General features: G+C 43.3%; 3 protein-coding genes across 3 annotated transcripts; all 3 read right to left on the bottom strand.

The window, feature by feature from the left end:
- Window positions 1-8,991: 8,991 nt before the first annotated feature.
- On the bottom strand, window positions 8,992-10,249 carry LOC311004873 (trace amine-associated receptor 13c-like; the record flags this gene model as incomplete). The annotated part of the gene is made up of 2 exons (XM_083997060.1): window positions 8,992-9,808; window positions 10,077-10,249. The coding sequence occupies 2 exons, from the start codon at window positions 10,247-10,249 to the stop codon at window positions 8,992-8,994; spliced, it is 990 nt and encodes a 329-aa protein (XP_083853186.1).
- Window positions 10,250-12,895: 2,646 nt separating this feature from the next.
- Window positions 12,896-17,450, bottom strand: LOC311004101 (trace amine-associated receptor 13c-like; the record flags this gene model as incomplete). Its single annotated transcript, XM_083996048.1, has 2 exons — window positions 12,896-13,715; window positions 17,278-17,450. The coding sequence occupies 2 exons, from the start codon at window positions 17,448-17,450 to the stop codon at window positions 12,896-12,898; spliced, it is 993 nt and encodes a 330-aa protein (XP_083852174.1).
- Window positions 17,451-21,146: 3,696 nt separating this feature from the next.
- LOC311004100 (trace amine-associated receptor 13c-like) lies at window positions 21,147-22,383 on the bottom strand (the record flags this gene model as incomplete). The annotated part of the gene is made up of 2 exons (XM_083996047.1): window positions 21,147-21,963; window positions 22,211-22,383. The coding sequence occupies 2 exons, from the start codon at window positions 22,381-22,383 to the stop codon at window positions 21,147-21,149; spliced, it is 990 nt and encodes a 329-aa protein (XP_083852173.1).
- Between the last annotated feature and the right edge of the window lie 4,560 nt (window positions 22,384-26,943).

Genomic DNA, 26,943 nt, shown 5'->3' with positions numbered 1-26,943 from the left:
TGGTGGTTGTGCAGGTCACAACTTGTCTACAAAAGCGCTGTGGAGTTTTGGGATGTTGAATTTGATGAGTTTAATGAGGGAAACCAAGAAATTCCATTGGCCTCCATAGTGTAGCTCTGAGCAGCCTGCTGCTGCGCTCCGCCGTACTGAAAATAGCTTACACCTACAATTAAAGGTAATGAACCTACTGCTATGACTATAGCGATTATGGCAATGGGCCAGTTTGCCAAAATGTTGAACTATCCCTTTAAATGACACATATTGAGGTCAAAGATGAAGGTCAGGACACAAACTAGGATCACTTCTAGTTTTCTGCTGCTCCTCTGGTTTCAGGTCTCGGTGGCTCCAGAGGAATTCGTCAGACCAGACGTCTTCATGTCTTCACGTCCTTGTCTCCAGCTCGTCTCCTGGGACGTCGATGATCCTCAGCCTGAGGAGAGGCACCGTGTTTCCGGTGTTCAGGGTCTTCTGTCAGATAATAACCTCAACATCTTAGCTCCTCCTCACCATCCTACATAATTAATGTCATCAAACAAGTAATAGATTGGAAAAACAAACAGTTTTCTTACAATTTCCTTGCACAGGGTAAAGAGAGAGGAGGTCAATAAACACAGGCCAGTCATCTTGGTATCAGAGTTTATCTGCAGCTTCACTTCCTCCTCCTCTCTGCTTCCATCTCTCTGTGGATGGTATTTGTGTTCATCAGTGTTAATAGACAGGACGATGACAAGATGTGAAGCGCCTTGAAGGGTTATTTGGTTCCCTCCGCTCTGCCACACGATGAGTTGTGGCAGTTTTGTGAGACAAAGAGGAAACGCAAAACTGGAGAAAACCCCCTGACAACTGGATGTCGAACCAAACCGTTCAGAGATTTAGGAGGTGTTTTTTTACACCCTGGACTCAAGGAGAAACATAGAAATAATAAAATAACAATAGACCAGCGAAATGATCTCAATAACACACGACTGAGTTTCATTTTAAAATGGACTCTTGTCTTTGTCGAGGCCGACAAGGTCAGAGGAAGCTTCTTCCCTGAGAGGAACGTCAGCTCTCATTTGAGGGTGAGGTGGTGGAGGGTGTGTGTGTGTGTGTGTGGACACCCCCTGGCATGAATAAAACACAGTGATCCTCAGCCGACCCGTCAGTCCGACACGTTGTGGCCCCTCCCTCGTCTCTCCTCCTGAAATGAAAACGAAGTCCTGAGTTAAAAACATGTTTGTTCTTGTGAGTTGTGAAAGGAGGAGGTGAGGACAGAAGGAGAGAAGGAGAGAAGGAGAGAGGGGGGGGGGGGGGCAGGTAATGACTAAAGTTATCTGGAGGAAGGTGTGGACAGAGCAGATTCTATACAGTATAATCATTGTTTTATTGTGAAGGGGGAGGAGGTGGTGGAGCTGAGACAAAGGCCGACTGTCCCGCGTTTTCTGATGACAACATTCGATCAGAAACCAGAAAAAAAAATGTTCGCGCAACACGTCACAACTTGTCTCGTGAGGAGACCTGAAAACACAGAGAGACGGTCAAGAATGAAAAGATCCCAGAGGAGGAGGAGGAGGACACTCTCCAAACCAACAACAACATGAGGAGAGAGTGCGGTTATGTGAATCTGTCTCTCTGATAAGTTTCAACATCACACCTGAAATGCAAATATACAATATATATATAAGTGTGAGCCGGATGCAGCTGATTAGTTGCAGGAATTATATTACAAACAAAAAGCAAAGAGCTGCAGCGAAGGTCAGTGACATTAAAGTGACCATGGGCGTCCACGTCATCGGTTTTGTCCATCCAGACGACAAACACCAATTGAAATGGAGTGAGCAGAGTTGTGCGAACGAGAGGACAGGACATGGCTAAATAGATGAGTTTCATTGTGTAGACATAGCATAAGTTAAAGGAATAGTTCACCAAAAAATGAAATTCAGTCATTAGTGACTCACCCTCATGCTGATGAATACTCCAGAGTAGTTTTTTATTCCTCAAAGTGCATCTGGAGACCCGGGAGGCCGGTTCGTAGTCCAACGAAGACTTTATATCAGAGTAATAGGGCCTGACACAAAAACGTCCATAAAACTACACAAAAACCATTTGATATTCCTCCACACTGCTCGTCCACTGCAATCCAAATGTCCTGAAGGGACCCAGGCAAATTCAATCCAGGAGTGTTTACGCTGTAAAAATGTCCTAAATGACGTAGTTTCGAGTAAACTCTGGACTATGCATCTGGAGACCCAGGAGGCCAGCTCATAGTACAATGAAAACTTTATATGAGAGTAATAGGGCCCGACACAAAAACGTCCATAAAACTACACAAAAACCATTTAATATTCCTCCACACTGCTCGTCCACTGCAATCCAAGTGTCCTGAAGAGGAATAAAAAATGAATTTCATTTTTTGGTGAACTATTCCTTTAACATGGTAAGAACAGGAGGCTGATTTCGTTGTTACCTCCTACTACACTGTTGCAAATTCGGATGTGGATGCCAACACTTCATATACAGCGTCAGGGGCCACACCATTTAAAGGCCCCGATTAGATCTGCATGAATCCTGTCACCTGGTTATCTTGGCAACATCATTTTTTTTAGATTGTTGACATGAGCTAAAAGAGAACACTTTCAATATAACAGTTTTCATTTCATGATTGCTGGTATTTTCATTTACTGTTCCCAGAATTACCACAATGAATTCTGGGACTGTTTGGGCATCAACTGATCCATCTGAAGGAGCTTTTGGAAATGAGACACCTTCGATCAATGAAGTCGATCTTCAAGTGCAGCATCTGATGGATGCCACTCCTCAGCTATATTCTCCTGATATCATCATCAATCAGTATCATGATGCATCCACCTCCTCACACACATTGGGTTAAACAGCTAAACGATCTGGTCCGTGACCTCGCACATGGAGTCAGTGTGACACACACACACACCTGAAAGGAATGCATGACGAACTGCTCTGTAATCCTGAAGCTTCTGTGGTAACCGAATAATAAGCAGCGTTGGTTCCAGACGGCAGCATGTGGCGTCCGTCTGTCTCCACGTACCGAGTGTGAGGCCAATATGAAGACTGAAAACCTTCATCTGCTGCTGATCTTCAGGTGCCAAAGTTCATGTTTCAAATGTGATGTGGATGTGGTACACACAAACACAATGAAAATCAATCAAATTTGATGTTTCTGTGTATTTAAGATCAAGTTTCTTCACCCTTTTCCCGGCACATAATGGTGTTGGAGCTTAGATAGAAGAGATACAGTACAAACTGTAACAGTAATAGTAGATTAACATGCAAAAAAAACATCAATTATTATCATCATTATTATTATATTGCTTCCTCTGTGAAAATGTGGATGTGCAGTTGAGGACTCTGTGTCTTTTGGCAGTGGCTCTTCGTTGAGGTTTTAGCCTGAGGGCAGAAGTTGTGTACTTTACAACAAGATTTTCTGGAAACACGTTGGTTTTCATGCAACAACAACAACGACACGACACGTCGGCGTCCCACGATTCAGCCAATCACCAAGAGAAAAGAGTGAGGTGCAGCGGTAAGCTCCGCCTCCTTTCGCCTCCTCCTGCCTGTTGAAAGGCCGGACGGACACTGGGGTTGTCGGTGGGCGTCACGCATGCATGCAGGCGCAGGAATGTGAACAGCTCCAGACACGTTGAGTTAAACACAAATATACAGGTGTGTTTGTGTGTAGAGTGTGTAGAACATGCTTCAGCCGGATCAGAGCACTGATTACTGGTTGTGCATCGGCAAAGTCCTGAGGATGTGTTTGTCTTAAAAATCTATTCAGTGATCTATAATCAGAACATTGATTAGAAAAAAAATTGAATCAGAAAAATATCTGCTGCAAAAAACAGGTCAGGATCCTCCGGTGTCTCACATCTACGGTGGCCCTGAGAGGTCAACACACTGCAGCTTCAGAAAACAGACACAAAAGACATAAAGACACAAACATGCTATAGATTCAGAAAAACACTTCATCAATTTGAGCTCTCTGGGCCCCCGTATACAGCGACTCCATCTTACCATCTACAAACAAAGGCTCATAACTCCTGAACCATGAAGCGTGAAAACAAAATACATTCCTGTTTATATACTTGTGCCAGATTTGTGAAATGGAGTGATATTTATAGTTCAGGAGTCAACAAAAATCTATGATTTTATCTTAAAAAAAGGGGGGGGGGTGATTTAACAGTTGAACAGTTACCACAAGACGAAAGAAGGAAATTTTAATTTGAGTTTGGATGGTTCTAGCTTCTACACACCCGTCTTTAAACTTACAAGAATGTACAAATAAATAAATACATTATACAATAATGTATTTACTGCCACACTAACAGTCGACCCTGAAGTCCCTCTATCTCCTGTAGTTGTTTGGTTGCAGTTTACGAGAGATTTGTTGCAATACGGTAGAAACAATGCTCTATTAATAAACTCTTCATTTCATAGTTTAATTCAAATCTAATTTAAATTTTATTAACCTTGTGGTCATGTCTGTGTTGTGTATTAAATGTGTGTTTGTGTGTGTCAGACTGGGGACTGCACATATGGGTAAATTTGGTTTGTGGTGAAAATAAAGCAATCAAACCTGGAGCTTGTTGTTTTTCATAGTTTTTTCCTGCATTAAACAGAATTGGAAATTCCGCTTAAACACTTAGAGGACAACAAACTATAAAAATGTGGTGTCATGATTGTCAACGGTGCGTCAGATTGAGTGTTGTAACTGTTATTGTGACCTCTGATTGTATGAACCTCTGTTTGTTTCTGGTGTCCACACAGTGTCAGGGAACATGGAGCTGCTGTCCGAGCGTGTTCAGACGTGAGGTGAATGTACCACAGAGAGCTGGGTGTGTTCCTCAAAGACCAGATGACAGAGTCAGACTGTAGACACCCTGTCCCACAACTCACAGGAGAAGAACTGGCCTTTCCAAAGTGTAATAATGTGAAGCTAATGTGCAGGCATCAGACGGTGAAACAGAGACCTCTGGTGGTGGAAGGAAGGAAGTGACCTAGGTGGAGTCATCATTTACAGAAGTTTTTTTTTTTTTTAATCCCTACATTTTAATGTCAAACAATGATCAGTGTCTTCCTGAGGAGAAATAAATGTTTGTAGCTTCAACTCCTGATATGTGAAGGCTTTCCATTCACTCAGTCTCATCATTTGAACTACTCATGGAGTAAAGCAATCCAACAGCTCCATCTGCTGGTGAATATGGTGAACAATCCAACCAGTCATGGACCCAGCAGACCTTTACAGGGTGACATATTCCCTACTTTGCCTTTGCAATGACTTTAAACATGCCTCCTCCTGTGAAGAAAGGAGAGGGGTTTTGTTGAAGGCTCGCCAGGAGGTGTCTTCTCGGCCCTGGTCAAGCTCACAACTCCCTGAGTGGGTGAACAACTTTTTGTCCATGCCTGTCTCCTCTGCTTCCCAGCCAGTTAGCCCAGACCTGGTCAGCCTCTCACCTGCTGCATCTGGTAACCCCTTCTGGAGTACCCGTCTGGCTTTTGGGGGACCTCGATCGGCTCAAAGGTCGTGCAAGCTAGGCAGGTCCAAGCAAGGCCAAGCCCGGGCCCGAGCTCTGGCTCTCTCTGGGACTGGGGAATCTCTGCCTGCTAGCCACCACTCCAAGCCTGCTGTGCTGCCTGTTAGCCACAACCCTGAGCCTGCTGAACGGTGTGTCGTCCACCATCCTGCATCTGCTGTGCTGCTGCAACCATTCCTCGTTCCGGTTGGGTCGCCTGCAGCTCCTGTTCCAGCGGAGCGGTCTTCAGCACCTGTTCTGGTTCCTGTTCCCTGGTCGGGGGCTCGTCCGACCCCTGTCCCTGGTGTTTCGTCAGAGGCCCATCTGACTCCTGCTCCCCATATCCCATATAAACTGTAAACTGTCTTGTCTGTAACAACATCTATTGTACGTCTGTCCATCCTGGGTTGAGGGATCCCTCCTCTGTTGCTCACCCTGAGGTTTCTCCGATTTTTCCCTGTTAAAAGGGTTTTCTATGGAGTTTTTCCTCAGTCGATGTGAGAGTCTAAGGACAGATGATGTCGTTATGATGCCATGTAAAGCCCTTTGAGACAAACTGTTTGTAAAAATGGGCTATAAATAAAATTGCCTTGCCTTGCCATATCCTGTCGGCGGCTGATGCCTGCACCCCATGCTTCTTTGGTGGTCCGGCCAACTCCAGAGCTGCAACATTCCCCAGCGGCCTCCTCTGAGCTGCAGCCTTCTCCGGTGCCGCCTTCTGACCCCACTCCTGTTCAGGCGTCGGGGGTCCCGGCTGACACCACTCCTGTTCCCCTTGTCCAGTTGTCCGAGCTTCCTGCTCCTTGTTCCCAGTGTCCAGCAGGAAGCCCGTCCGCCTCCTGATTCTAGTGTCCAGCAGGAGGCCCGTCCGCCTCCTGATTCTAGGCAAGGCAAGGCAATTTTATTTGTATAGCCCGTTTTTACAAACAGTTTGTCTCAAAGGGCTTTACATGGCATCGTAACAACATCCTCTGTCCTTAGACCCTCACATCGACTGAGGAAAAACTCCATGGAAACCCTTTTAACAGGGAAAAATCGGAGAAACCTCAGGGTGAGCAACAGAGGAGGGATCCCTCACCCAGGACGGACAGACGTGCAATAGATGTTGTTACAGACAAGAAAACAGTTTGATTCTAGTGTCCAGCAGGAGGCCCGTCCGGCTCTTGTTCCCAGTGTCCAGCAGGAGGCCCGTCCGCCACCTGATTCTAGTGTCCAGCAGGAGGCCCGTCCGCCTCCTGATTCTAGTGTCCAGCAGGAAGCCCGTCCAGCTCCTGATTTCTGTGTCCAGTAGGAAGCCCGTCCAGCTCTTGTTCCCAGTGACCAGCAGGTCTGTCACGTCCTGTGTGTTCCCCTGTTTAGTTAAGTTTAGTTCCTGTTTTATTTTGAAGTTCTGTGTCCTGTCGTCCTGTGTCATGGTCTTTGTCTTTTTGTTCCCTGTTATGTTCCTGTTTCCTGTTTTATTTTGAAGTCCATGTCTTAGTCCTGTCTTCCTGTTAAGTTTTCCGCCTGCTTGATCACCTAATGTGTTTCACATGTCTTGATTGCACCACCTGTGTCTTCCCTTGAGCCTCAGTGTCTCCCTTTGTCTTTGTTGGATTGTCTGGGCCTGTCCCATTCCTCCACACTTGGCTCAGTGTGCTTGGTTACGCACACACTTTGGTGATGTTTTGCCGGCGGAACGTATATTTACATATAGTGTGCAAGCATGGATTAAGTGGCCAAGCGTGTGGGGGGATATTTTTTAAAGCAATCGGGACACACTTGACAAGTGCAGCCTGTGCCATTGCGCACAGTAGCACAACTACTCACACACACAGCACAGCAACAACTGTTTTTATAAACACTGCTGCTGGATCACAGTCTCATCTACTCCAAAAGTGTCTCTATGCGCAAGATTCAGATCATAAACATGTAAGCCCAACTCCATGAGTAAATAAAACAACGAACGAAAAAATAAAAACATGAACAGAGCATGAAGAATATAAAATATGACATTAAAAGTCATAATTATGAGATAGAAAGTTAATTTCATTTTATTGGGATTAATTCAATCGCATTTCCTAAACGGGCTTGTTGCTCCCGGTGACGGCGGACTTCACCGTGGTGCATTGTGGGATTTATACTTGGCCAAATACCGCTCGGATGCGGTCTTACCATAAGTGTGGGTAAAGTGCAAATCAAGCGCGCTGCACTTTCAGTCGTTGGAGAAACGGGACACACTTGCGCACTGACACTAAGCCCATGAACGCGCACGCCAAGTGCCCAAGTGTGTAAGTGTGATCGAGTGTGCATATTGGGACAGGCCCTCAGCCTTTATCCCCTGCCTTGTTTGCTACCCGTGTTTCTGTATTTCCCTGTGCTGTCATGAGTAATAATAAATCCTTTTGTGTCAATACACCTTGTACTGTCTGCATTTGGGTCCTGTTATCCCCCAACCTGACTGATTCAATTTAATTGTAAAGCAAATTTTAAAGTATAAATGATGGTCAAAAGGACGTTACTTGCAACCACAGAACAATTTTAAAATTAGTCCAAAGCCCATTAATGGACATTGAAGAAATGACAGATTCTTGAACAAAAACGAATATTAAACGCAGTTGGGAGTATGGATGGTATGAAATGAACTGATCATAGGTGACCTGATATCTGAGGTAAACATTGATTACGACTGGAAATGCCCTTTAATGAATTCTGTGATATAGTTTGAGAAGGTTAAGGCATGGCTATTTGTAGTGGACAAATGAGGGAACATTGTGTCAAAATTTGAGAGCCCACCATGAATACTCTGTAAGTTATATGAGCTGCAACAAAGAGTGTTAAAATCCTCCCCGGTGTCCCCTATTATTTCCACCTCTATCGGTGGTTATTGCATTGTGGTTAATGTGCAGTGTGCACATCACTCCACTGTGCTGCAGTAAAGAGCCATCGACGGAAACTGAAGCTGCTCAGTTTCCAGACAAACTAGCAGACTGTATGAAGTTTCCATGGTATAAAACTCTCACTGAGACAGTTCCTGAAAAACACTTAATACAAAACTTAATGTGCTTGGATGTAATGTTCACAACAATCACAAAACCTCTTCATAATTGGTAATTTTAAAATAGAAAAGCTAGATGAGGCACTGATCTTGCAAGGTTTGTTTTTCAGTCAAGAGACACAGAGAGCCTCCATTCTCCCTTTAACAAGTTACAAGTCATTGATTTGACTGTCATAATCACTCTGAAAACTATATTTTAAATATTTGACAAAGTGTATTCACTTCTACCTCTACTTCTACTCTACTTCGAGAAATTTGATGTGTGAAAATCAATAAAAGAGTGTCATGAACAATTTCTATATCCATATTTCTGCACATATAATTTCCACTTCATATTTTCACCTCTTGGATTGGATGATTCACTAACTGAACAACATGAACATAATAATCGCATAGAGAGGGTGTTATCTCAGTCTCTCCACAGACTCTCTACAGTACGTTGGCCTCACAGGAGCCAGGCTGCAGAATCTGCAGAGTCACAACCAGTCTGATAACTTTTCTAAACCAGGGATAGAACAAGGCGTAGATTATAGGGTTCAGACAGGAGTTAAAATAGAAGAGATATAATGCAAAAGCTGCAGATGAAGTATTGCTGAAGCTGTCTCCTGCAAGAGCAACACCATAATATGGACAGAAGCACAATAGAAACACAACTACAAGAACACCAAGAGTCCTGGCTGCTTTCAGCTCAGATTTCTTTGTGGTTTGAGTCACTGAGCTCTGCAGTGTGACAGCTCTGATGTGAGAGCGCATGGCACGAGCCTGAGACACAGCCACCACAAACACTCTCATGTACAGAACTACGATGATGGTGATGGGGAGAATAAAGGTCAGAATGAGGTCAACAGTTCTTGCAATATAATCAAGAACAAACACACATTCTCCATAACATAAAGTGTGTCTGTCTGGATGAATCAGGTTGTCCTTACAGATGAGACTGTTGTAGAAAACAGAGCAGAGCCAACACAGACAAATACAGAGTTGAACTCTTCTCTCAGTGACTCTGGTGGTGTACTGCAGAGGGTCACAAATAGCTACATAACGGTCGACTGATATCAACACCATGACTCCTACTGATGTGGAGGTGATGATGGAAGCAACATAGATATACAGAGAACACATCAGATCACCAAGAAACCAGCAGGTTGGGTTTAGGAGCTCATGTCCTCGCATCAACAGGAGGCCGACAAGACAGTCTGAGACAGCCAGAGAGAGGAGGAGGATGTTAGTGGGTGTGTGGAGCTGCCTGGAGGGAGAAGAGAAGAATATGTGTAATCAAAAAAGGCCTCATGAGTGACAACACAATCTATTCAAACAAGGTCTGTTGTTAAACCAAAAAAACACAAATATAATTACATTTCAATAAAGCGAAGACAATTTATCACACAACTGTCAGTAATGCCAAATATAAGTCTAGTGCCCAGATGCAACAAGTCAAAGACCATTCTACTTGTAAAACAGAGGCTGTTCACTTCCTGTATTAAGAAAAAGTAGATTCAACTGAGTTTTTGTGCCTGAAGTGGGAGATTGAGATGATGACGAGCAGGTTGAGAGCTACAGTCAGGACACGGACTGAGGAAAGTGGAATTTGAAAGATCACGGCTTCAGGCCAAGGAGACGTGGGCTTCCTGCAGGAGGTGTTGAGGAGAAGTGGAAAGCAGAGCTCTGCTCCGTCGTCAGCCTCCATCCTCAGAGAGCTGCAGCTCTGACAACTCTCTTAACAACACTGACTTATATGAAGCAGGACTCTGTCTCTCATTTTCCCATATCTCTCTGTTCTTTCTCTCCTTGTGGACTTGGTGGACCCTGGGCATCATTAGATAGAGGAAGAGCAATAATAGCCTTTTTCTCCCCCATTTTAATGTTAATCCTCCTGTCGGCCATGTGCATTTGTTTTCCATAAAGCCGACAGGAAAGCAATCAATAGCGTGGTGAATGTGCAGGTCACAATTTGTCCACCAGAGCGTTTTGGAGTTGTTGGATTGTGTATTTGATGAGTTTGATGAGGGAAACCAAGAAATCCCATTAGCCTCCGTAGCGTAGCGCTGAGCAGCTCACGGCTCTTCTCTGCCATTCTAAAAATAGCTTGCAACGACAATTAAAGGTAACGAAACTACTCCTAAAACTATAGGGATTATGGCAATGGGCCAATTTGCCAAAATGTTGAACTATCCCGGGTCGGAGGCTCTGAGGTTGGTTTTCAGCCAAGAGACACTAGGAAGAAGGCAGAGAGCCTCCATTCTCCCTGTAACAAGTTACAAGTCATTGATTTAACCAGCACTAGGACTCTGGAGCTGGTTAATTGAGGTAAAAATGTAGCATAGTGAAGGTGGAATAGTTGCTCTTTATTGTCCAACTATGCATTCAGTATATGTTCATGAATAACAGAAGAAGAGGAAATAGGGAGATTCAATCTTTATTTTATTTTGAAGTGTTGATCCATGAGAAGATCTAAAAACTATCTCAGTGTTGTTTTCCATCTCCTCTCTCAGCTTCTCTCTGGAGCTCTAGTCACAACAGGTCAGTGTCAGCCAATCAGAAGAGAGGAGGCTGTGAGCCTCTTACATAAGTTAAATGTATTTTCCACATTACATAGGCCTATGATGTTTAATGACATTCAACAATAGTTTTGATCTGTAACAACTGAATGTGTACAATTCCATTAATCTGCCAAATGTGCCTCAGAGTGCAATCTTTGTCAAAATGGGAGCCAAACCCACAAAGTTAAGGTCAAGGCAGAGCCAATCAGACAGACACATGAATGATCAAATTTCTCTGAGCACTGACACTGAGGAGCTGTTGTCACATAAAGTTACCTGTGTCTGTGTGTGACAGAGAGAGCAGTGCATGTGTGTGTTAAGTGTGTGGTTGTGTTTCACAGAAAATTCGGCCTTGTCCACACCAAAATGTAGTTTCACCCAAAACTTCTGGCCTGAGGCTCAGAGGTTGCCATAGCAATTTGAGGGGGTTGCCAGGACTCAATTAATCTGCTTAATGTGCCAATTGAAAAGACAAACTCGCAAACAAAGTAGGCAACTACGGTGAAAAAAACTAATAAAAACATTATAGATGTTACAAACTTTTTATCTGTCAGACAAGGTGATTATTCAGAGTTTTCAACAAAGCTGGTTCCAACTGTCTATTTTTGTGTTGATCGATGTTGGAAAAGTGTGTCATGGATAACCTGTCTCAATGTCTGGATAGTGTCTTTATAACAAATGCTGGCACTGAGAAATAGATTTTTTTGATAATATAAAGAGAAATCAAAGACATTACAGGCTGTTATATTATTAGCTTCACGCTTTTACAGTATTCTACATGGACCTTGACTGAGGAAACTATGGATATTAATTCAGGAGTGTTGCCAGATCTGTAACTGATGAGAGTCTTATGCCATGTCAACTTTTCTCTTTATTAACTACTATTATTTTTTCTACATTTGTTTACTAATCAGGAAAAATGTGGAGTATTTTCCCCAAATGTTTCATTAATATTTCTGAGATCAGTCTTTTTGCATCTCATGTACTGAGGCCTCACATGTCACACAGTCTCTGGTGGTTATTGCACCGTGGTTAATGTGCAGCGTGCACATCACTGCTGCAGTGCAGAGCCATCGATGGAAACTGAAGTTTACAGACAAACCAGCTGACTGGTATAGATGATGTTTCCATGGTATAAAACTCTCACTGAACCAGTCACTGAAAAAAACACTTATTACAAAACTTAATGTGCTTTGGTGTAATGTTTAGGTATTTTATACTTCATAACAATCGCAAAACATATGGCCACTTTACAGGAGGCATTTTTAAAATGGAGTTGATATAGTCTAATGTACATGAATAATGGAAGCGTGACATTAAAGGGGAACTATGAAAGTCTGGTCTCTTTTACTCTGTTTTGCTGACCCTCCTCCTGGCCATGTGCATTTGTTTTCAACGAAGCTGGCGCGAAAGCAATCAATATTTATCATCTACGCCACCGCCGCTTCTTTTCCCATTAGTTGATGTTAGTTTATTCTATTCTATTATTATTAATTTATTTATTTATCCTTTTGTTTTTTGTTTGTTTGTTTGCTTGTTTATTTCCTATCTTTGAGATCCTCATTTGGGAAGTTTATTTTATTGTTTGTTATTTACTTTGTGAATATACACTTGGAAAAAAGGGGGGAAAATGCAAGGTACAATATTGCAAAGAAAATGATATGATTATGACTATGTTTGTGAAGGTGAGAAGCCATAAATAAATTGCAATACAGTATTCACAGTATTCACTCACTGAACATAATTATCAATTTATCCAGAGCAGGTGTCATCTTAGTTTCTCCACAGCCTCTCTACATTACATTGGCCTCACGGGAGCCAGGCTGCAGTATCTTCAGAGTCACAACCAGTCTGATAACTTTTCTAAACCAGGGATAGAACAAGGCGTAGATTATAGGGTTCAGACAGGAGTTAAAATTGAAGAGATATAACGCAAAAGCTGCAAAGTAAGTATTGATCAAGTTGTCTCCTGCAAGAGAAACACCATAATATGGACAGAAACATATTAGAAACACAACTACAAGAACACCAAGAGTCCTGGCTGCTTTCAGCTCAGATTTCTTTGTGGTTAGAGTCACTGAGCTCTGCAGTATGATGACAGCTGTGATGTGAGAGCGCATGGCACGAGCCTGAGACACAGCCACTACAAACACTCTCATGTACAGAACTATGATGATGGTGATGGGGAAAATAAAGGTCACAACAAGGTCAACAGTTCCTGCTGCAATGTCAATGACAACCACACATTCTCCATAACATGAACTGTGTCTGTTTGGATGTGTCAGTTCATCCTTTAAGATAAGACAGGTGTAGAAAACAGAGCAGAACCAACACAGACAAACACAGAGTTCAACTCTTCTCACAGTGACTCTGCTGGTGTAATGCAGAGGGTCACAAATAGCTACATAACGGTCGACTGATATCAACACCATGACTCCTACTGATGTGGAGGTGATGATGGAAGCAACATAGATATACAGAGAACACATCCGATCACCAAGAAACCAGCAGGCTGTGTTTATGAAGATATCTCCTGGAATCAGCAGGAGGCCGACGAGAAGGTCTGAGACAGCCAGAGAGAGGAGGAGGATGTTAGTGGGTGTGTGGAGCTGCCTGGAGGGAGAAGAGAAGAATATGTGTAATCAAACAAGGTCACATTGAGTAACAACACAATCGGTTCAAAGTCTGCTGATAATCCACAAATATAGTTACTGTATCACAGAACTGTCAGCAATGGAGAATGTAGGTCTAGTGCCCAGATGCAACAAGCCAAAGACCAGTCTGCTTGTAAAACTACAGAGGCTGTTCACTTCAGGTATCATAAAAACGTAGGGGTTGAGAGGTTTTTGTGCCTGAAGTGGGAGATTGAGATGATAACGAGCAGGTTCAGAGCTACAGTCAGCGCAGAGATGGAGGAGAATGTAATATGAAGGATCACAGCTTCAGGCCAAGGAGACGTGGGCTTCCTACAGGAGGTGTTGAGGAGAAGTGGAAAGCAGAGCTCTGCTCCATCATCAGCCTCCATCCTCAGAGAGCTGCAGCTCTGACAACTCTCTCAACAACACTGACTTATATGAAGTCGAACTCTCAGTGTGTCTCTCAACGAGAATTTCCCAATGGTACTGTTCTTTTGTCCCATAGAGAGAGTTTGTCTACGTCTACTGCTGCCTTTTCTTTTGAAAACACATCTTTTCTGGCAAGTTTTAGTGTCCACACAACTACAGGGTTAAGGGCACAGAAACAGAGCCTTTACCACCTGGCCTTTGGCGGCCAGAATAAGTGAATATGCATATTATGACATTTTTTTCTTGCAGTTGGGTGTGTGTGTGTGTGTGTGTATGTGTGTGTGTGTGTGTGTGTGTGTGTGTGTGTGTGTGTGTGTGTGTGTGTGTGTGTGTGTGTGTGTGTGCCCAAACAAAAAGACAGATTTGACCCGTGGTGGAAAAAACATCTAATCAGTTTTTAGTGTTGTTATCTGAGGGTTCAAAAACCTGCAGACACTTGCTTTCACTTTCAAAAAGGGGTAGCCTAGTTTGTTGTTTGTTTTGTGTTTCAGTTGAAACTATTTAAAGCAGAAGTAAGCGGAATGTTTGTGTTAATATAAGTCTTAAATAGTTATATCTTCCGACAGCAATCACTTATATAGAGTGTTTGGTCTGAAACACGGGTCTGTCAGTCACTCTGCTCTGCTGTAAGCCGAGGAGAAAACTTTCCTTGTATCCTACAACCTTTATCCAATGAGGAGAGAGAATGGCATAAAGGGGCGGTCCTCTCTGTGTGTGCAGCCAAGGGATGCGCGTGAATGTGGTGACGTGGGGACGTGGCCGGGGACTGCTAACTCCCTCGGCTGACAGGAAGTTAGCCAAAACCACCGGATCGCTTACTTCTGCTTTAACCTTTCTCCACACAGCCTCTTGTAACGTCCTCCTACATAACTGAGACTCTTACTTTGAAGGTGAGTTCACATGGTGGGGATGGTGTTGGCAACAATTCCCTGTGCTCAAAAATAATTTCTTTGAGATTTAAGTACAATTCCAATACATTAGACACTGATGTCTTCTGAAGTTTTAGTTTCTGGTCACCACTTTAGAGCTCAGTTTAATAGAGCAGTGTTATAGGGGCTCTGGAAATAGTGGTCTGCACTTCATCATTTCAGGTTGGCAGCAGGTCAGGTAGAGAGTTCCAGACGTCCCTCTCCCAGGCAATGCTTTCCAGATTCTTCTGGGGAACCCGAGGCGTTCACTGTAGGAGCTTGCCGCGTTTGTCTGCTGACATACTAATGGTTAGCTACTTTAGCAGTTGGTAAGCCATAAATAAAGTAGTTCCAGCCAAATCATTGAATAAAGTTGTAAAGCGGTGCTTATGCACAGTGAGACATGCTCCTCATAAAGCTGAGTGCAGAGTTGCATGAGTTGCAGAGAACTATTTAACTTGTGTTGACAGCTGCTGTCACGTCAGTTAAATCTCTTCTCATGCTACAGCTGCTGTAGTGGATGTAGGACCTGTCGGGAGCGTCATAAATTGTATAACATGAGTAAGGTTAGGAGCGTTTATCATCTGTTGCCGCAGAAACACAAAAACTTTTTCTTTCAAAATTGTTTAATTTGTTTTTTCTTTGGTGCCCAACACCTACATCTTGGCCCAAATGCCCCAATCTTAAAAGGCCAAGTGCCCTTGCCCTAAAAAAGGTTCATTTGAGGCCTGCAGTATAAAATCTGTAATGGTAAAAAAAAATTGGCATGAAGCAGAAGCTGTGTCAAGATCTGTTTCAAATGACCCACATTTGCTTTGAAACAGATCTTGGTGCTCACAACTGTCAGGGCAGATCTTAAGACATAACAAAGCTGAATTTCAGCCTTAGCACTAGCCTGACTTTAAGATGCAACAATGTTCAGTCCCTGAAGTAACAGTGTCTAATGGTGTTTGTTATATTCACACACTGTGGAGTTTGCAGTTTGAGGGGGATATTGATGATCTGTTTGACTCTGTGAATGAACAACAGTGTAACAAATAATGTCAACTGGTGTTTTTGTTCACATGTGCTTCATACTTTACACTTTCATTGTCTGTATTTCATGATTTCTCCATAGAGCAGGTGTCATCTTAGTTTCTCCACAGCCTCTCTACATTACATTGGCCTCACGGGAGCCAGGCTGCAGAATCTGCAGAGTCACAACCAGTCTGATAACTTTTCTAAACCAGGGATAGAACAAGGCGTAGATTATAGGGTTCAGACAGGAGTTAAAAGTGAAGAGATATAACGCAAAAGCTGCAAAGTAAGTATTGATCAAGTTGTCTCCTGCAAGAGCAACTCCAAAATATGGACAGAAACACAATAGAAACACAACTACAAGAACACCAAGAGTCCTGGCTGCTTTCAGCTCAGATTTCTTTGTGGTTAGAGTCACTGAGCTCTGCAGTGTGACAGCTGTGATGTGAGAGCGCATGGCACGAGCCTGAGACACAGCCACTACAAACACTCTCATGTACAGAACTACGATGATGGTGATGGGGAAAATAAAGGTCACAACAAGGTCAAAAGCTGCTGCAGTATGGCCAATTAGAAAATGACATTCACCATAACAGGAATAGTGTTTGTTTGTTTGAGTCAGATTATCTATTATAATAAGACTGTTGTAGAAAACAGAGCAGAGCCAACACAGACAAACACAGAGTTGAACTCTTCTCTCAGTGACTCTGCTGGTGTAATGCAGAGGGTCACAAATAGCTACATAGCGGTCAATTGATATCAACACCATGTCTCCTATTGATGTGGAGGTAATGACGTAGGTCACCACATTATACAGAGAACACATCAGATCACCAAGAAACCAGCAGGCTGTATTCAGGAAGATTTCAACTGGCATCAGCAGGAGGCCGACGAGAAGGTCTGAGACAGCCAGAGAGAGGAGGAGGATGTTAGTGGGTGTGTGGAGCTGCCTGGAGAGAGAAGAGAAGAATATCTGCAATCAAACAAGGCCTGATGAGTGACAACACATAAAAGCAACCACATCTGTTATTGCGTTGTGGTAAAGGGTAAACTACTGAAACTAATACAAAATGTGCCACAAACTCAATAATCATCATCATCATCATCATTCTCCTTGTATGTCTACAGAACCTGTTCACATCTCAAAGTTAAAATAACATGGGGTCAGCTGAGAAGTTTTTCTGCCTGAAGTGGGAGATTGAGATGATGACCAGCAGGTTCAGAGCTACAGTCAGCACAGAGATGGAGGAGAGTGTGATGTGAAGGATCACAGCTTCAGGCCAAGGAGACGTGGGCTTTCTGCAGGAGGTGTTGAGGAGAAGTGGAAAGCAGAGCTCTGCTCCATCGTCAGCCTCCATCCTCAGAGAGCTGCAGCTCTGACAACTCTCTCAACAACACTGACTTATATGAAGTCGGACTCTCAGTGTGTCTCTCCACAAGAACGCCCCAGAAGAACTGCAGTTAGTTATTCCTGTCAGTCACCATGTTGTTGACCTCATTTCATTTAAGATGGTGGATGAACCCGCATGTTATTTTGTCCCACACACAATAGGGAGTTTGTTTACATCCACACTACTACATTTTCTTGTGAAAACTCTCCTGCCAAGTTTTGACCTCCTGTCCAAACTACTGCAGAGTTTATGGGCCCAAAAACAGCATTTCTAACCCAACTATGTAACACTTGTTTGCTAGTATATATGGAAATTAGGGCTGTTTTCGACTAAGGATTTTCATAGTCGAATCTGATTCGTCAGATTTTGCCGTAGTCGACTGATCGTCGAACCTTTTTTTATTTTTTTATTTTTTTTTAGATAGCAGCAAATTTGCGACTTTTTCCCGTTTCAAACAAAAGAGCTAAAACACCCAAAACAATGGTAGGTGTAAAACAAATACCTGTATTTATTTCCCACACTTTGGATGATTTTTAGTAGCCATTGTGAGCCAGGGTATGCGTTTATGTCACGTTGCCCTGGACAACGCTCCTTTTGCTCGGACTGTGAGTGGCAAATCAAACATCCCTCAACGTGATGAAGGACAGCGGTGGTCGTGGACACAGAGAAACCGGGTAAAACATGTAGTATCAAAACAAACTGAGGTCAGAAGGACTCGACAATCCGTACATTACGTTAGTCAATCCTGTAACACACACAGTGTGACCGCGGCACCGGCAGAGAGACAGACAGGCTGCAGAGGGACGAGATTACAGCTGTGACTCCCGACACTTATCGGTTCATTACAACTCGGAAGTCGGAAAAAAAACAAGTTCCTCCTCTGAAAAACTCTGACATGTCAAACTTTAGGATGTGTTAGGGACTAATTCATCTGTCTAACCATCAGAACTATTGACACTTGAAACGGTAAACACAGCTGATCCATCGAAAAAAAAATCACCGCTGGAGTTAATTTATTTTCCGTGATTGAAAGCAGGTTCTTGAATGTAACTCGGTCAAAGTCAGATGTATCCTCACAATGTTTTGCTGTTCTGTTAGGTCATGCATGATAAATGCTGACACAGTTAGACTGTCAGACTTCCTTGATTTTAAACTTTGGCGGCTCTGCCTCTCTTCTTTTTGCCACTCAGTGAGTGTTCTGCAGTGACTTCTGAGTACCGTGACTTTGACGGTCCTACTGCTAACCTCCGCTCATTTGAAAGAAAAAAAAAAACCTCCGCTCATTTGATTGTGCAACTGCAGTGGGTGGTTTATTAATACGTAGTAAGAAGCTAAGACTACCGTTTAAACGCACGTCATTTTGAACTCTTTATTAACAGAAAGTAGGCAGATTTTTTTTTATCAAAATAGGCTTTTTATAACAAAAAAAAGACATTCTATGTAACAATTTATGCTCAGCAGCCGTGGGCACCCCCATATAGTCAGAATGATACGGTCTTGGTTAGATTCGATTACGAGGTTCATAGTCGAATCAGACCTCTCCGAATCGAATCGTCGAATAGTCGACTTTTGGAGGTCAGCCCTAATGGAAATATTAATAATAATATATCTTTAAGGACTGGACCAGATTCAGAAGACTTCGGATCAGCAGGAGTGAAGGTAGGAGATGACGTGAGAGAATAGAGCACAGGACACCACTGAAAAGTTTGAGTGATGTTGATGTATAAACCAGTAGGGGAGAGTGGGGTAAGACACCCCCTGTATCTAGAAAACGGAACACATTTTTGGTCATCTGACCATTATGTTTTCAAGCCCCTTCCATTTCCCCATGGCCATGAAGGAGAGGACCTCATGATGCTGTGGAAAGCATGTTTTTTTCACAAAAATATAATTTTTGCATGTAAAAGTAAATTTTCTTGGTGTCAACTTAATCAACTGTTGTGCCAAAGCAAATTGATTCAGGTAGAAAAACTTATATGATACATGATGATGAACTACCAACACATAAAACCATGTGATGATGCTGGCTGAAAATTAGCCTGAATTTCTAAGAGAGGTCGTTTTTTCTAAAATGGGGGTGTTGGGGTAAAGTGAGACAAATGCTGCGGGGTAAAGTGAGACCATGGATGTGTTATAATAAATCCAAGAGTGAGACACTGTGAGCAAACCACACACAAAGATTTACACTAGAATCTCGCTCCCCAAGCCAGAAATCTTGCGTGATCAATGATCAGTAGCCACACTGCTTTGTTATGCTATGTGCTCTCAGTCAGCTTGCTTATTTATTGGTTATTAACTAAATTTTAGTCACATTCCACTTTGTCGGCTCCCCCCACACACAAGAGGACTTTTGATCAAAATGGTCACCATTGTCGGGGCCAACAATCTGACCCCCAGACTATCTAACTGGTTCTATCTGTCATTTGAATGTTAATTAAAACATTTTGTGTTGTATTTGATTTTGGTCTTGAGTCACTTTGTGTTGAGAAAAAAAAAGTGCTTAATTGACCAATCCTCATGATTATGTTACTAGTCTGACATTAGTTTTGGGAAGTGTGGTTGTCAAGCTAGCTGTCAGGATTCTAACTGTTACAACATGTGTTGTTATGGTAGTTTCAGAGTGGAAAAAGTAAGTGGATCAGTTTACCCCATTGATTTCTCTGGTCTGTCTCAGTTTACCCCTGAGCTGGGGTAAAGTGAGACACAAGAGCACTTTTTTTAAAACAATCATATTTTCACTGCCCTTCGTCCTAAATACATTCTGATAATTTCCATTGCTAGGCAACATCCTGAATTAATGGGAAATGTGTAAATTTTACTGATAAATAATTTTAGCTTGCTTAGAGGGGAGCAAATGTAAAAAGTGTCTCACTTTACCCCACTCTCCCCTAACTTAATACTAAACAAATACAAAATATAATACCATTTGAACATGATAATTAGTTAAGACGGTTGAATTAAAATTATAATTATTTATAACAAACATGATTTTAATATTGCACCAAAGTGTAGGTTAATTTATGACATATTCTGTTGAAACCATTTACAGTTCTGTCAGGTTTCCTACAGTATAATACTGTTTGTTATATTCACACACTGGAGATTATAGTTGCACATGAACTGTTTGACTCCACTAACTGATGAAAAATGGAGTGGACATGTTGAATGTTAATTAGTGTGACAGTGTAACAAATAATCTCTACTGGTGTTTTTGTTCACATGTACTTCATACTTAATATTTTGATTGTTCAGTTCAGTTCAGTTCAGTAAACTTTATTGTCAATCACACAATGTAACTGACAGTTACACAGGGGATCGAAATTACGTTTCCCCAAATCCAAATGTGCAATTTTAAAAAATTAAAAAATTAAAAAATTTCAACATACATTTACCACACATATATGACATAAAAGCACAGATATACTGACAGAGGCCTATGATATTGTGGGGAGATAATAAAGTGCAATGTGAAAAGTGCAAAGTGCAGAGCAGCAAAAACAAGAACAAGTCCATATGTTATGTTTTTGTATGTTTATATGTGTATGTGTATGTCCTTGAGTGAATTGAGTAGTCTGATGGTCTGTGAAAGAAGCTGTTGCTGATTGTCTGTATTTCATGATTCGTCCACAGAGCAGGTGTCATCTCAGTATCTCTACAGCCTCTCTACAGTACATTGGCCTCACAGGAGCCAGGCTGCAGAATCTGCAGAGTCACAACCAGTCTGATAACTTTTCTAAACCAGGGATAGAACAAGGTGTAAATTATAGGGTTTAGACAAGAGTTAAAATAGAAGAGATACAATACAAAATATGAAGTTGAGATATTGACTAAGTTGTCTCTTGCAAGAGCAACACCATAATATGGACAGTAGCACATTAGAAACACAACTACAAGAACACCAAGAGTCCTGGCTGCTTTCAGCTCAGATTTCTTTTTGGTTTGAGTCACTGAGCTCTGCAGTGTGACAGCTGTAATGTGAGAGCGCATGGCACGAGCCTGAGACACAGCCACTACACACACTCTCATGTACAGAACTACGATGATGGTGATGGGGAGAATAAAGGTCACAACAAGGTCAACAGTTCCTGCTGTAATGTCAATGATAAGCACACATTCTCCATAACATGAACTGTGTCTTTCTGCATGAGTCAGGTTGTCCATTAAGATAAGACTGCTGTAAAACGCAGAGCAGAGCCAACACAGACAAACACAGAGTTTAACTCTTCTCACAGTGACTTTGGTGGTGTAATGCAGAGGGGCACAAATAGCTACATAGCGGTCAATTGATATCAACACCATGTCTCCTACTGAGGTAGAGATGATGATGTAGGCCACCACATTATACAGAGAACACATCAGATCACCAAGAAACCAGCAGGCTGTGGCTAGGAAGAGTTCAACTGGCATCAGCAGGAGGCCAACGAGAAGGTCTGAGACAGCCAGAGAGAGGAGGAGGATGTTACTGGGTGTGTGGAGCTGACTGGAGAGAGAAGAGAAAAATATTTGCAGTCAAACAAGGCCACATTGAGTAACAACACCATCTATTTCAACAAACCCTGCTGATAATCCACAAATATAGTTACTATATCACAGAACTGTCAGCAATGCAAAAATATAAGTCTAGTGCCCAGATGCAACAAGCCAAAGACCATTCTGCTTGTAAAACGACAGAGGCTGTTCACTTCAGGTATTATAAAATTGTAGGTTCAGCTGAGAGGTTTTTGTGCCTGAAATGGGCGATTGAGACGATGACGAGCAGGTTCAGAGCTACAGTGAGCACAGAGATGGAGGAAATTGCAATTTGAAGGATCACAGCTTCAGGCCAAGGATATGTGGGCTTCCTGCAGGAGATGTTGAGGAGAAGTGGAAAGCAGAGCTCTGCTCCATCATCAGCCTCCATCCTCAGAGAGCTGCAGCTCTGACAACTCTCTCAACTTATATGACTTATATGAAGAAAGACTCTCAGTGTGTCTCTCAACAAGAATTTCCCAATGGTACTGTTCTTTTGTCCCACAGAGAGAGTTTGTCTACATCTACTACTACCTTTTCTTTTGAAAACACATCTTTTCTGCCAAGTTTTAGTGTCCACACAACTACAGACTTAAGGGCTCAGAAATAGAGGGATATCCCTTTGGTTGAATGGTCAGCGTGCATGACTCTTACACGGGATAGGGTTCAAACCAAGGGGGGAGTTGTGAATACCACTTCCGCGTTCAAAAAGCTGCAGTGCCCCGGCAACCTCTGGGGGCCGGTGTCTGAAGTGAGCAACTCTCCATTGACCCCCATGTTAAAATAGCCGACTTTGCAGCTTAAATAAACATATTTACAGCCTGGTACATTTATTTTTTTAGATTCTACCGATAGCTTCCACCTCCGTGAACACTGTTGTTGGGACCTCAACCCACATGTTTCAAACAAAGGACCATAAAAACCAGCTGAGGACAAAGGATGCGCGCCAGCAGCGAACATCCACCCAGACGTTCAAACACTGGTCTCCCATTGGTCAGCACCTGGGGGAAGCCCCAGGTGTCCCTGTGACGTCAGCAAAGGTTTAAGTGCCACGGCGACGCGCAGCTCCTTGCTTTTTCCCAGGTAACGAAGTGCTGCAAGGAGCTCCGGCTTCACGCAACCAGTTACTAAAGGGGGCGCACCAAACGTTTGGACTCAAGACCTAGGCCGCAGTTCTGAGCTTGCTGGACAAGTAAACTGCCTCAAGTTTCATCTGAAACACCTGGATCCTGTGGAGACCGCCGCGCAACCGCCGCTCTCTCCCTTCATCAGAGTTAACTCAGCTGGCCCTCCTTTCTGCCACCCTTCCAGAGGACGACCAGTTTTATCACGCTACAGCAGCCCCAGGCCATCAGGTCGACGGACCTCATCAGCGCTGGGAATTTAGCGTGATTTTGTTAGGACCTCTGCGTCCGGTTATGTTGATTGTGCTGATTTTGCTGTATGTTTACTAGTTGTATTAACTAGAGTGGCCGATCGATGTTTACTAGTTACGTTAACTAGGTCGTTAGTCACGTGCTGAACGCAATTCTCCGTATCTGCATCAGAAGACCAGTGAAGATATATGAGCGTCTGCTCTTTTATTCTCACTGTGGTATTGGACACAGATTGGGTTCAGCCCTGACTAGTATAACCGATCGTCCCTTTTAGCCGCCCTTCTCCCTCTTCTCTCTCTCCTTTTTCCTCTCTACTAACTCACACACACGTGCGCAGCCGCGCACACACACACACACACATATACCTGCCTATATAACACAACGGGCCGCCATAAGGGACTCCGCCCCAAACACGAGCGTTCCGACACGAGAGTTCGTACCAGGGTGATCAGTGTGAGCGGCGTGACTGTGACCATTGTGTGTGGACCTGAGCAACACGTGGAAACAGCCACATCGTGTCCATTGTCTCACTCGAACGAGCGCGCCGTCCGTGACGCCATCCGACGTCACTCGACGCCCTCTGACGTCACTCGACGTCTCCCCTCCCCCTCATAGGCTACGCACACACACACACACCATACGCTCATTCTAAGCCATTGAGAGTGTATGTTTGCTGAACTGTTTATTCCTTTGAATTAGTTGAACTTGAGTGTGTACTACTAGATGATTTTTGTAATAAATGTCCTTGAACTAAAGTAGTTGTTCCGTGGTTGTTTGTGTACATTCTATTGTGACGCTAAAGCTGGTTATCAGGGTCTGTGCTCGACTTTACGCCTTCATATTTAATTGATTATTCTACTCTATAAGAGATTTCTATAATCGAGACTGATTGTTTGGTCATTGATCCCTGATTTCAGGGTGGTGCCCCGCAGTTGTTATTAATTAATTTAATTTAATTAATAATACAACTATTCTTTTTACTAGTAATTATTAGTCAATAAGTGGTTTTACTACTGTTTTCGATCGCTAATCCTAAACGTATTAGTTTCTCTATTAAACTCAGTAATTAATAATTAGTTGACCTGCTTATTGATTATTAATGCTTAATAATTATTGTCAATCACCAAACTCCTATGCAAATCCCCAACACTGTGTGAGAGGGGGGGGGGGGTTTAGTATTGTTTAGGCTTCAAATTCGTACATAAATGTGGGTGTGTTTACGTTGAGTGACAGGTTCACAGACAGTTACTGGCCGTTAACTGGTTGCTTCGAGTTGAGTGGGTGGGTTCTTAGCTGGCTAACCGCCGCACCTCTCCAAATATGGAAAGTAGACTCCACCTAAAATCCAAGATGGTGCAGTTCAAATCCCTGTAGTAGGGTCACAAAACAGACTCCCCCAAACACTGTTCCCTCTAAGGTGTTTTACTGCGCAATTGCGCACTGCTCCCCACCTCTTTGCGCAGAAGACAAAAAAGTTGCGCACTCGAATATCCCCGACTAGTTTACGGTTTATTTCTCCCTAATGTGCGCGCTTCGAATTGTGAAATTTATGACCTCTGTGGGCGTTTATCACTGCAATGAGTGACAGTGACAGGGTGCTGTCAGCCAGTCATCATTAAAAAAACATGCCCACGAGGCGCTGCCCAGCCAATACGCAGCGGTTGTTTAGCTTGACAGCCAATCAATGTGTTATGAGGAGCAGCCGCTGTTGTGGCGTTTTTGTTATTGCATAGCAATTCAGCCATGGCTAAACGGGAGGGTTGTGAGACTGCCGGAAAGGTAAAGAAAAAACGTGCATCGTTGAAAGTGGAGTGGCTACTGTCTGTGGTCACAGTACAAATACGGACGAGGGAACACCGGTGAAACTCGGCGACATATTTTTCTTTTTCAACCGAGACTGGAGTCGTTTGCAAGACGTGCAGTGACGCAAAAGTAAAAGGCGAGTTTTCAGATGGGAAAGTGTGGGCAATGTTTCCATCCCTCTCATTCAGCCTAGGTAATGTTGTCAAAATAATCTGTTATTAACTCATTGAGTGCCAACCACTTAATTTCTCGTTTTTCGTTCCCATGCGTTGAGTGCCAAAAACGTAATTAACGTCTTTTTCAAACGGAGTTGTGCATGTGGATGCAGCAGCTGCTCTGCTCTCACCCGCGAGGCTCCAGCAGCTCGGAGCAGAAACAGGAAGCTCTCAGCCGACAGTCCCGCCCGGTTTTCATCTGGAGCAACACCGTGTCCAAGGTCCTCCCGCGGTAAAATGTGATGATCTCTTGGCCAAAGCAGACCGGCAGCACCGACCCGTACCACAGACGGCCGCGACCATCGGTGGGACCGGTCTTCCCGAGCTGCTGTGGCCGACAGACCCTCACGTTCCGCGGCGAGAGGCTGTGACACGGCACGGTGCGTCTGTGTTATTGTTGTTTAGTGGCGCCCCCCCCGCCCCCGATGGTGGATTTGTGAATAGAACAACAATTGTTGTATATATTTATCTTACATGAGCCCTTTGATCCAGAGTGTCAGAAGAGCGACAGACACAAACAGAGCACCTTTCATAAAAGACGCTCTATCTCCTTTTCTAGAAAAAAAGGAGGGATTTTGGTGAAACCCAGCCATGTTTAGCTTGACTTTTCTCAGGAACGGATGCACATAGAAACACATGGTTTGTGGCCATTTGAAGCAGAAAGTTTCACCTTTCAAATAAGCCACAGTATGTGTTGGCTATGTGGCAATAATACAGAATTCACTGTGGCTCTACAAAAATCGTCTAAATTGCCGGTACACTTGATAAAAACTTTGGAAAGGAGCGCGACACTCAATGAGTTAATCATTATATTATACTTATACATACATATACATATAGCTACATTATGTGTGTATGTGTGTGTGTATAATATAATGATTAACTCATTGAGTGTGGCGCTCCTATATATCATCCTATATATAGGATGATATATATATCATCCTATATATGGGTGAGGTAGGGCTGTCAACGAATGTGAAAATTAATATTAAAATGTGGGAAGAAAAAAAACCAGCGGCTGCTTTGCGAGTGGACGCACTGACCCTCATTGCATTTGCACAGCGTCACACACGCAGAAAGTGAGACGCGACAAAAACTGTAGCAGAAAGATGCAGATGGCAGAGAGAAAGATAGAAAGTTCAGAGCCCAACTTGGCAGCAGAGACAGTGGTTTGGACTCGAAGCAGTCTAAAAAGCTCCGTCGGACCTGACGGCAAAAAAAAAGAAAAAAAAGTGGAGCGGAGCGGCCGGCGGCGAGGAGGAGGAGGAGGAGGAGGAGGAGGGAGGGGAGGGGGGGCGCCGCCGGCACTCAACAACCAATCACCGTGTTGAGCGCCTCGAATTCGTGCACGAGAATTGACGTAATCCATAGCAACGGGGCGTCACCAGGGGCGTGACTCTTAGTTTACTCTTAGTGATTTATCCTTAGTAAGAGTAGGTCTCAGCGGCTTTGTGAATAGCTTTTAAGAAAAAACTCCTACGTAAAAACTTTTAGTGCGAGTTAGGAGCACTCCTAGTGGTAAGATAAAAGGCTTTGTGAATACGGCCCCTGATCTAG

Source organism: Trachurus trachurus, assembly GCF_905171665.1.
Source record: "Trachurus trachurus genome assembly, chromosome: 21".
Taxonomy (NCBI): Eukaryota; Metazoa; Chordata; class Actinopteri; order Carangiformes; family Carangidae; genus Trachurus; species Trachurus trachurus.
The sequence above is the reverse complement of the archived record's forward strand: the minus strand, read 5'-3'. Positions and strand labels throughout refer to the sequence as shown.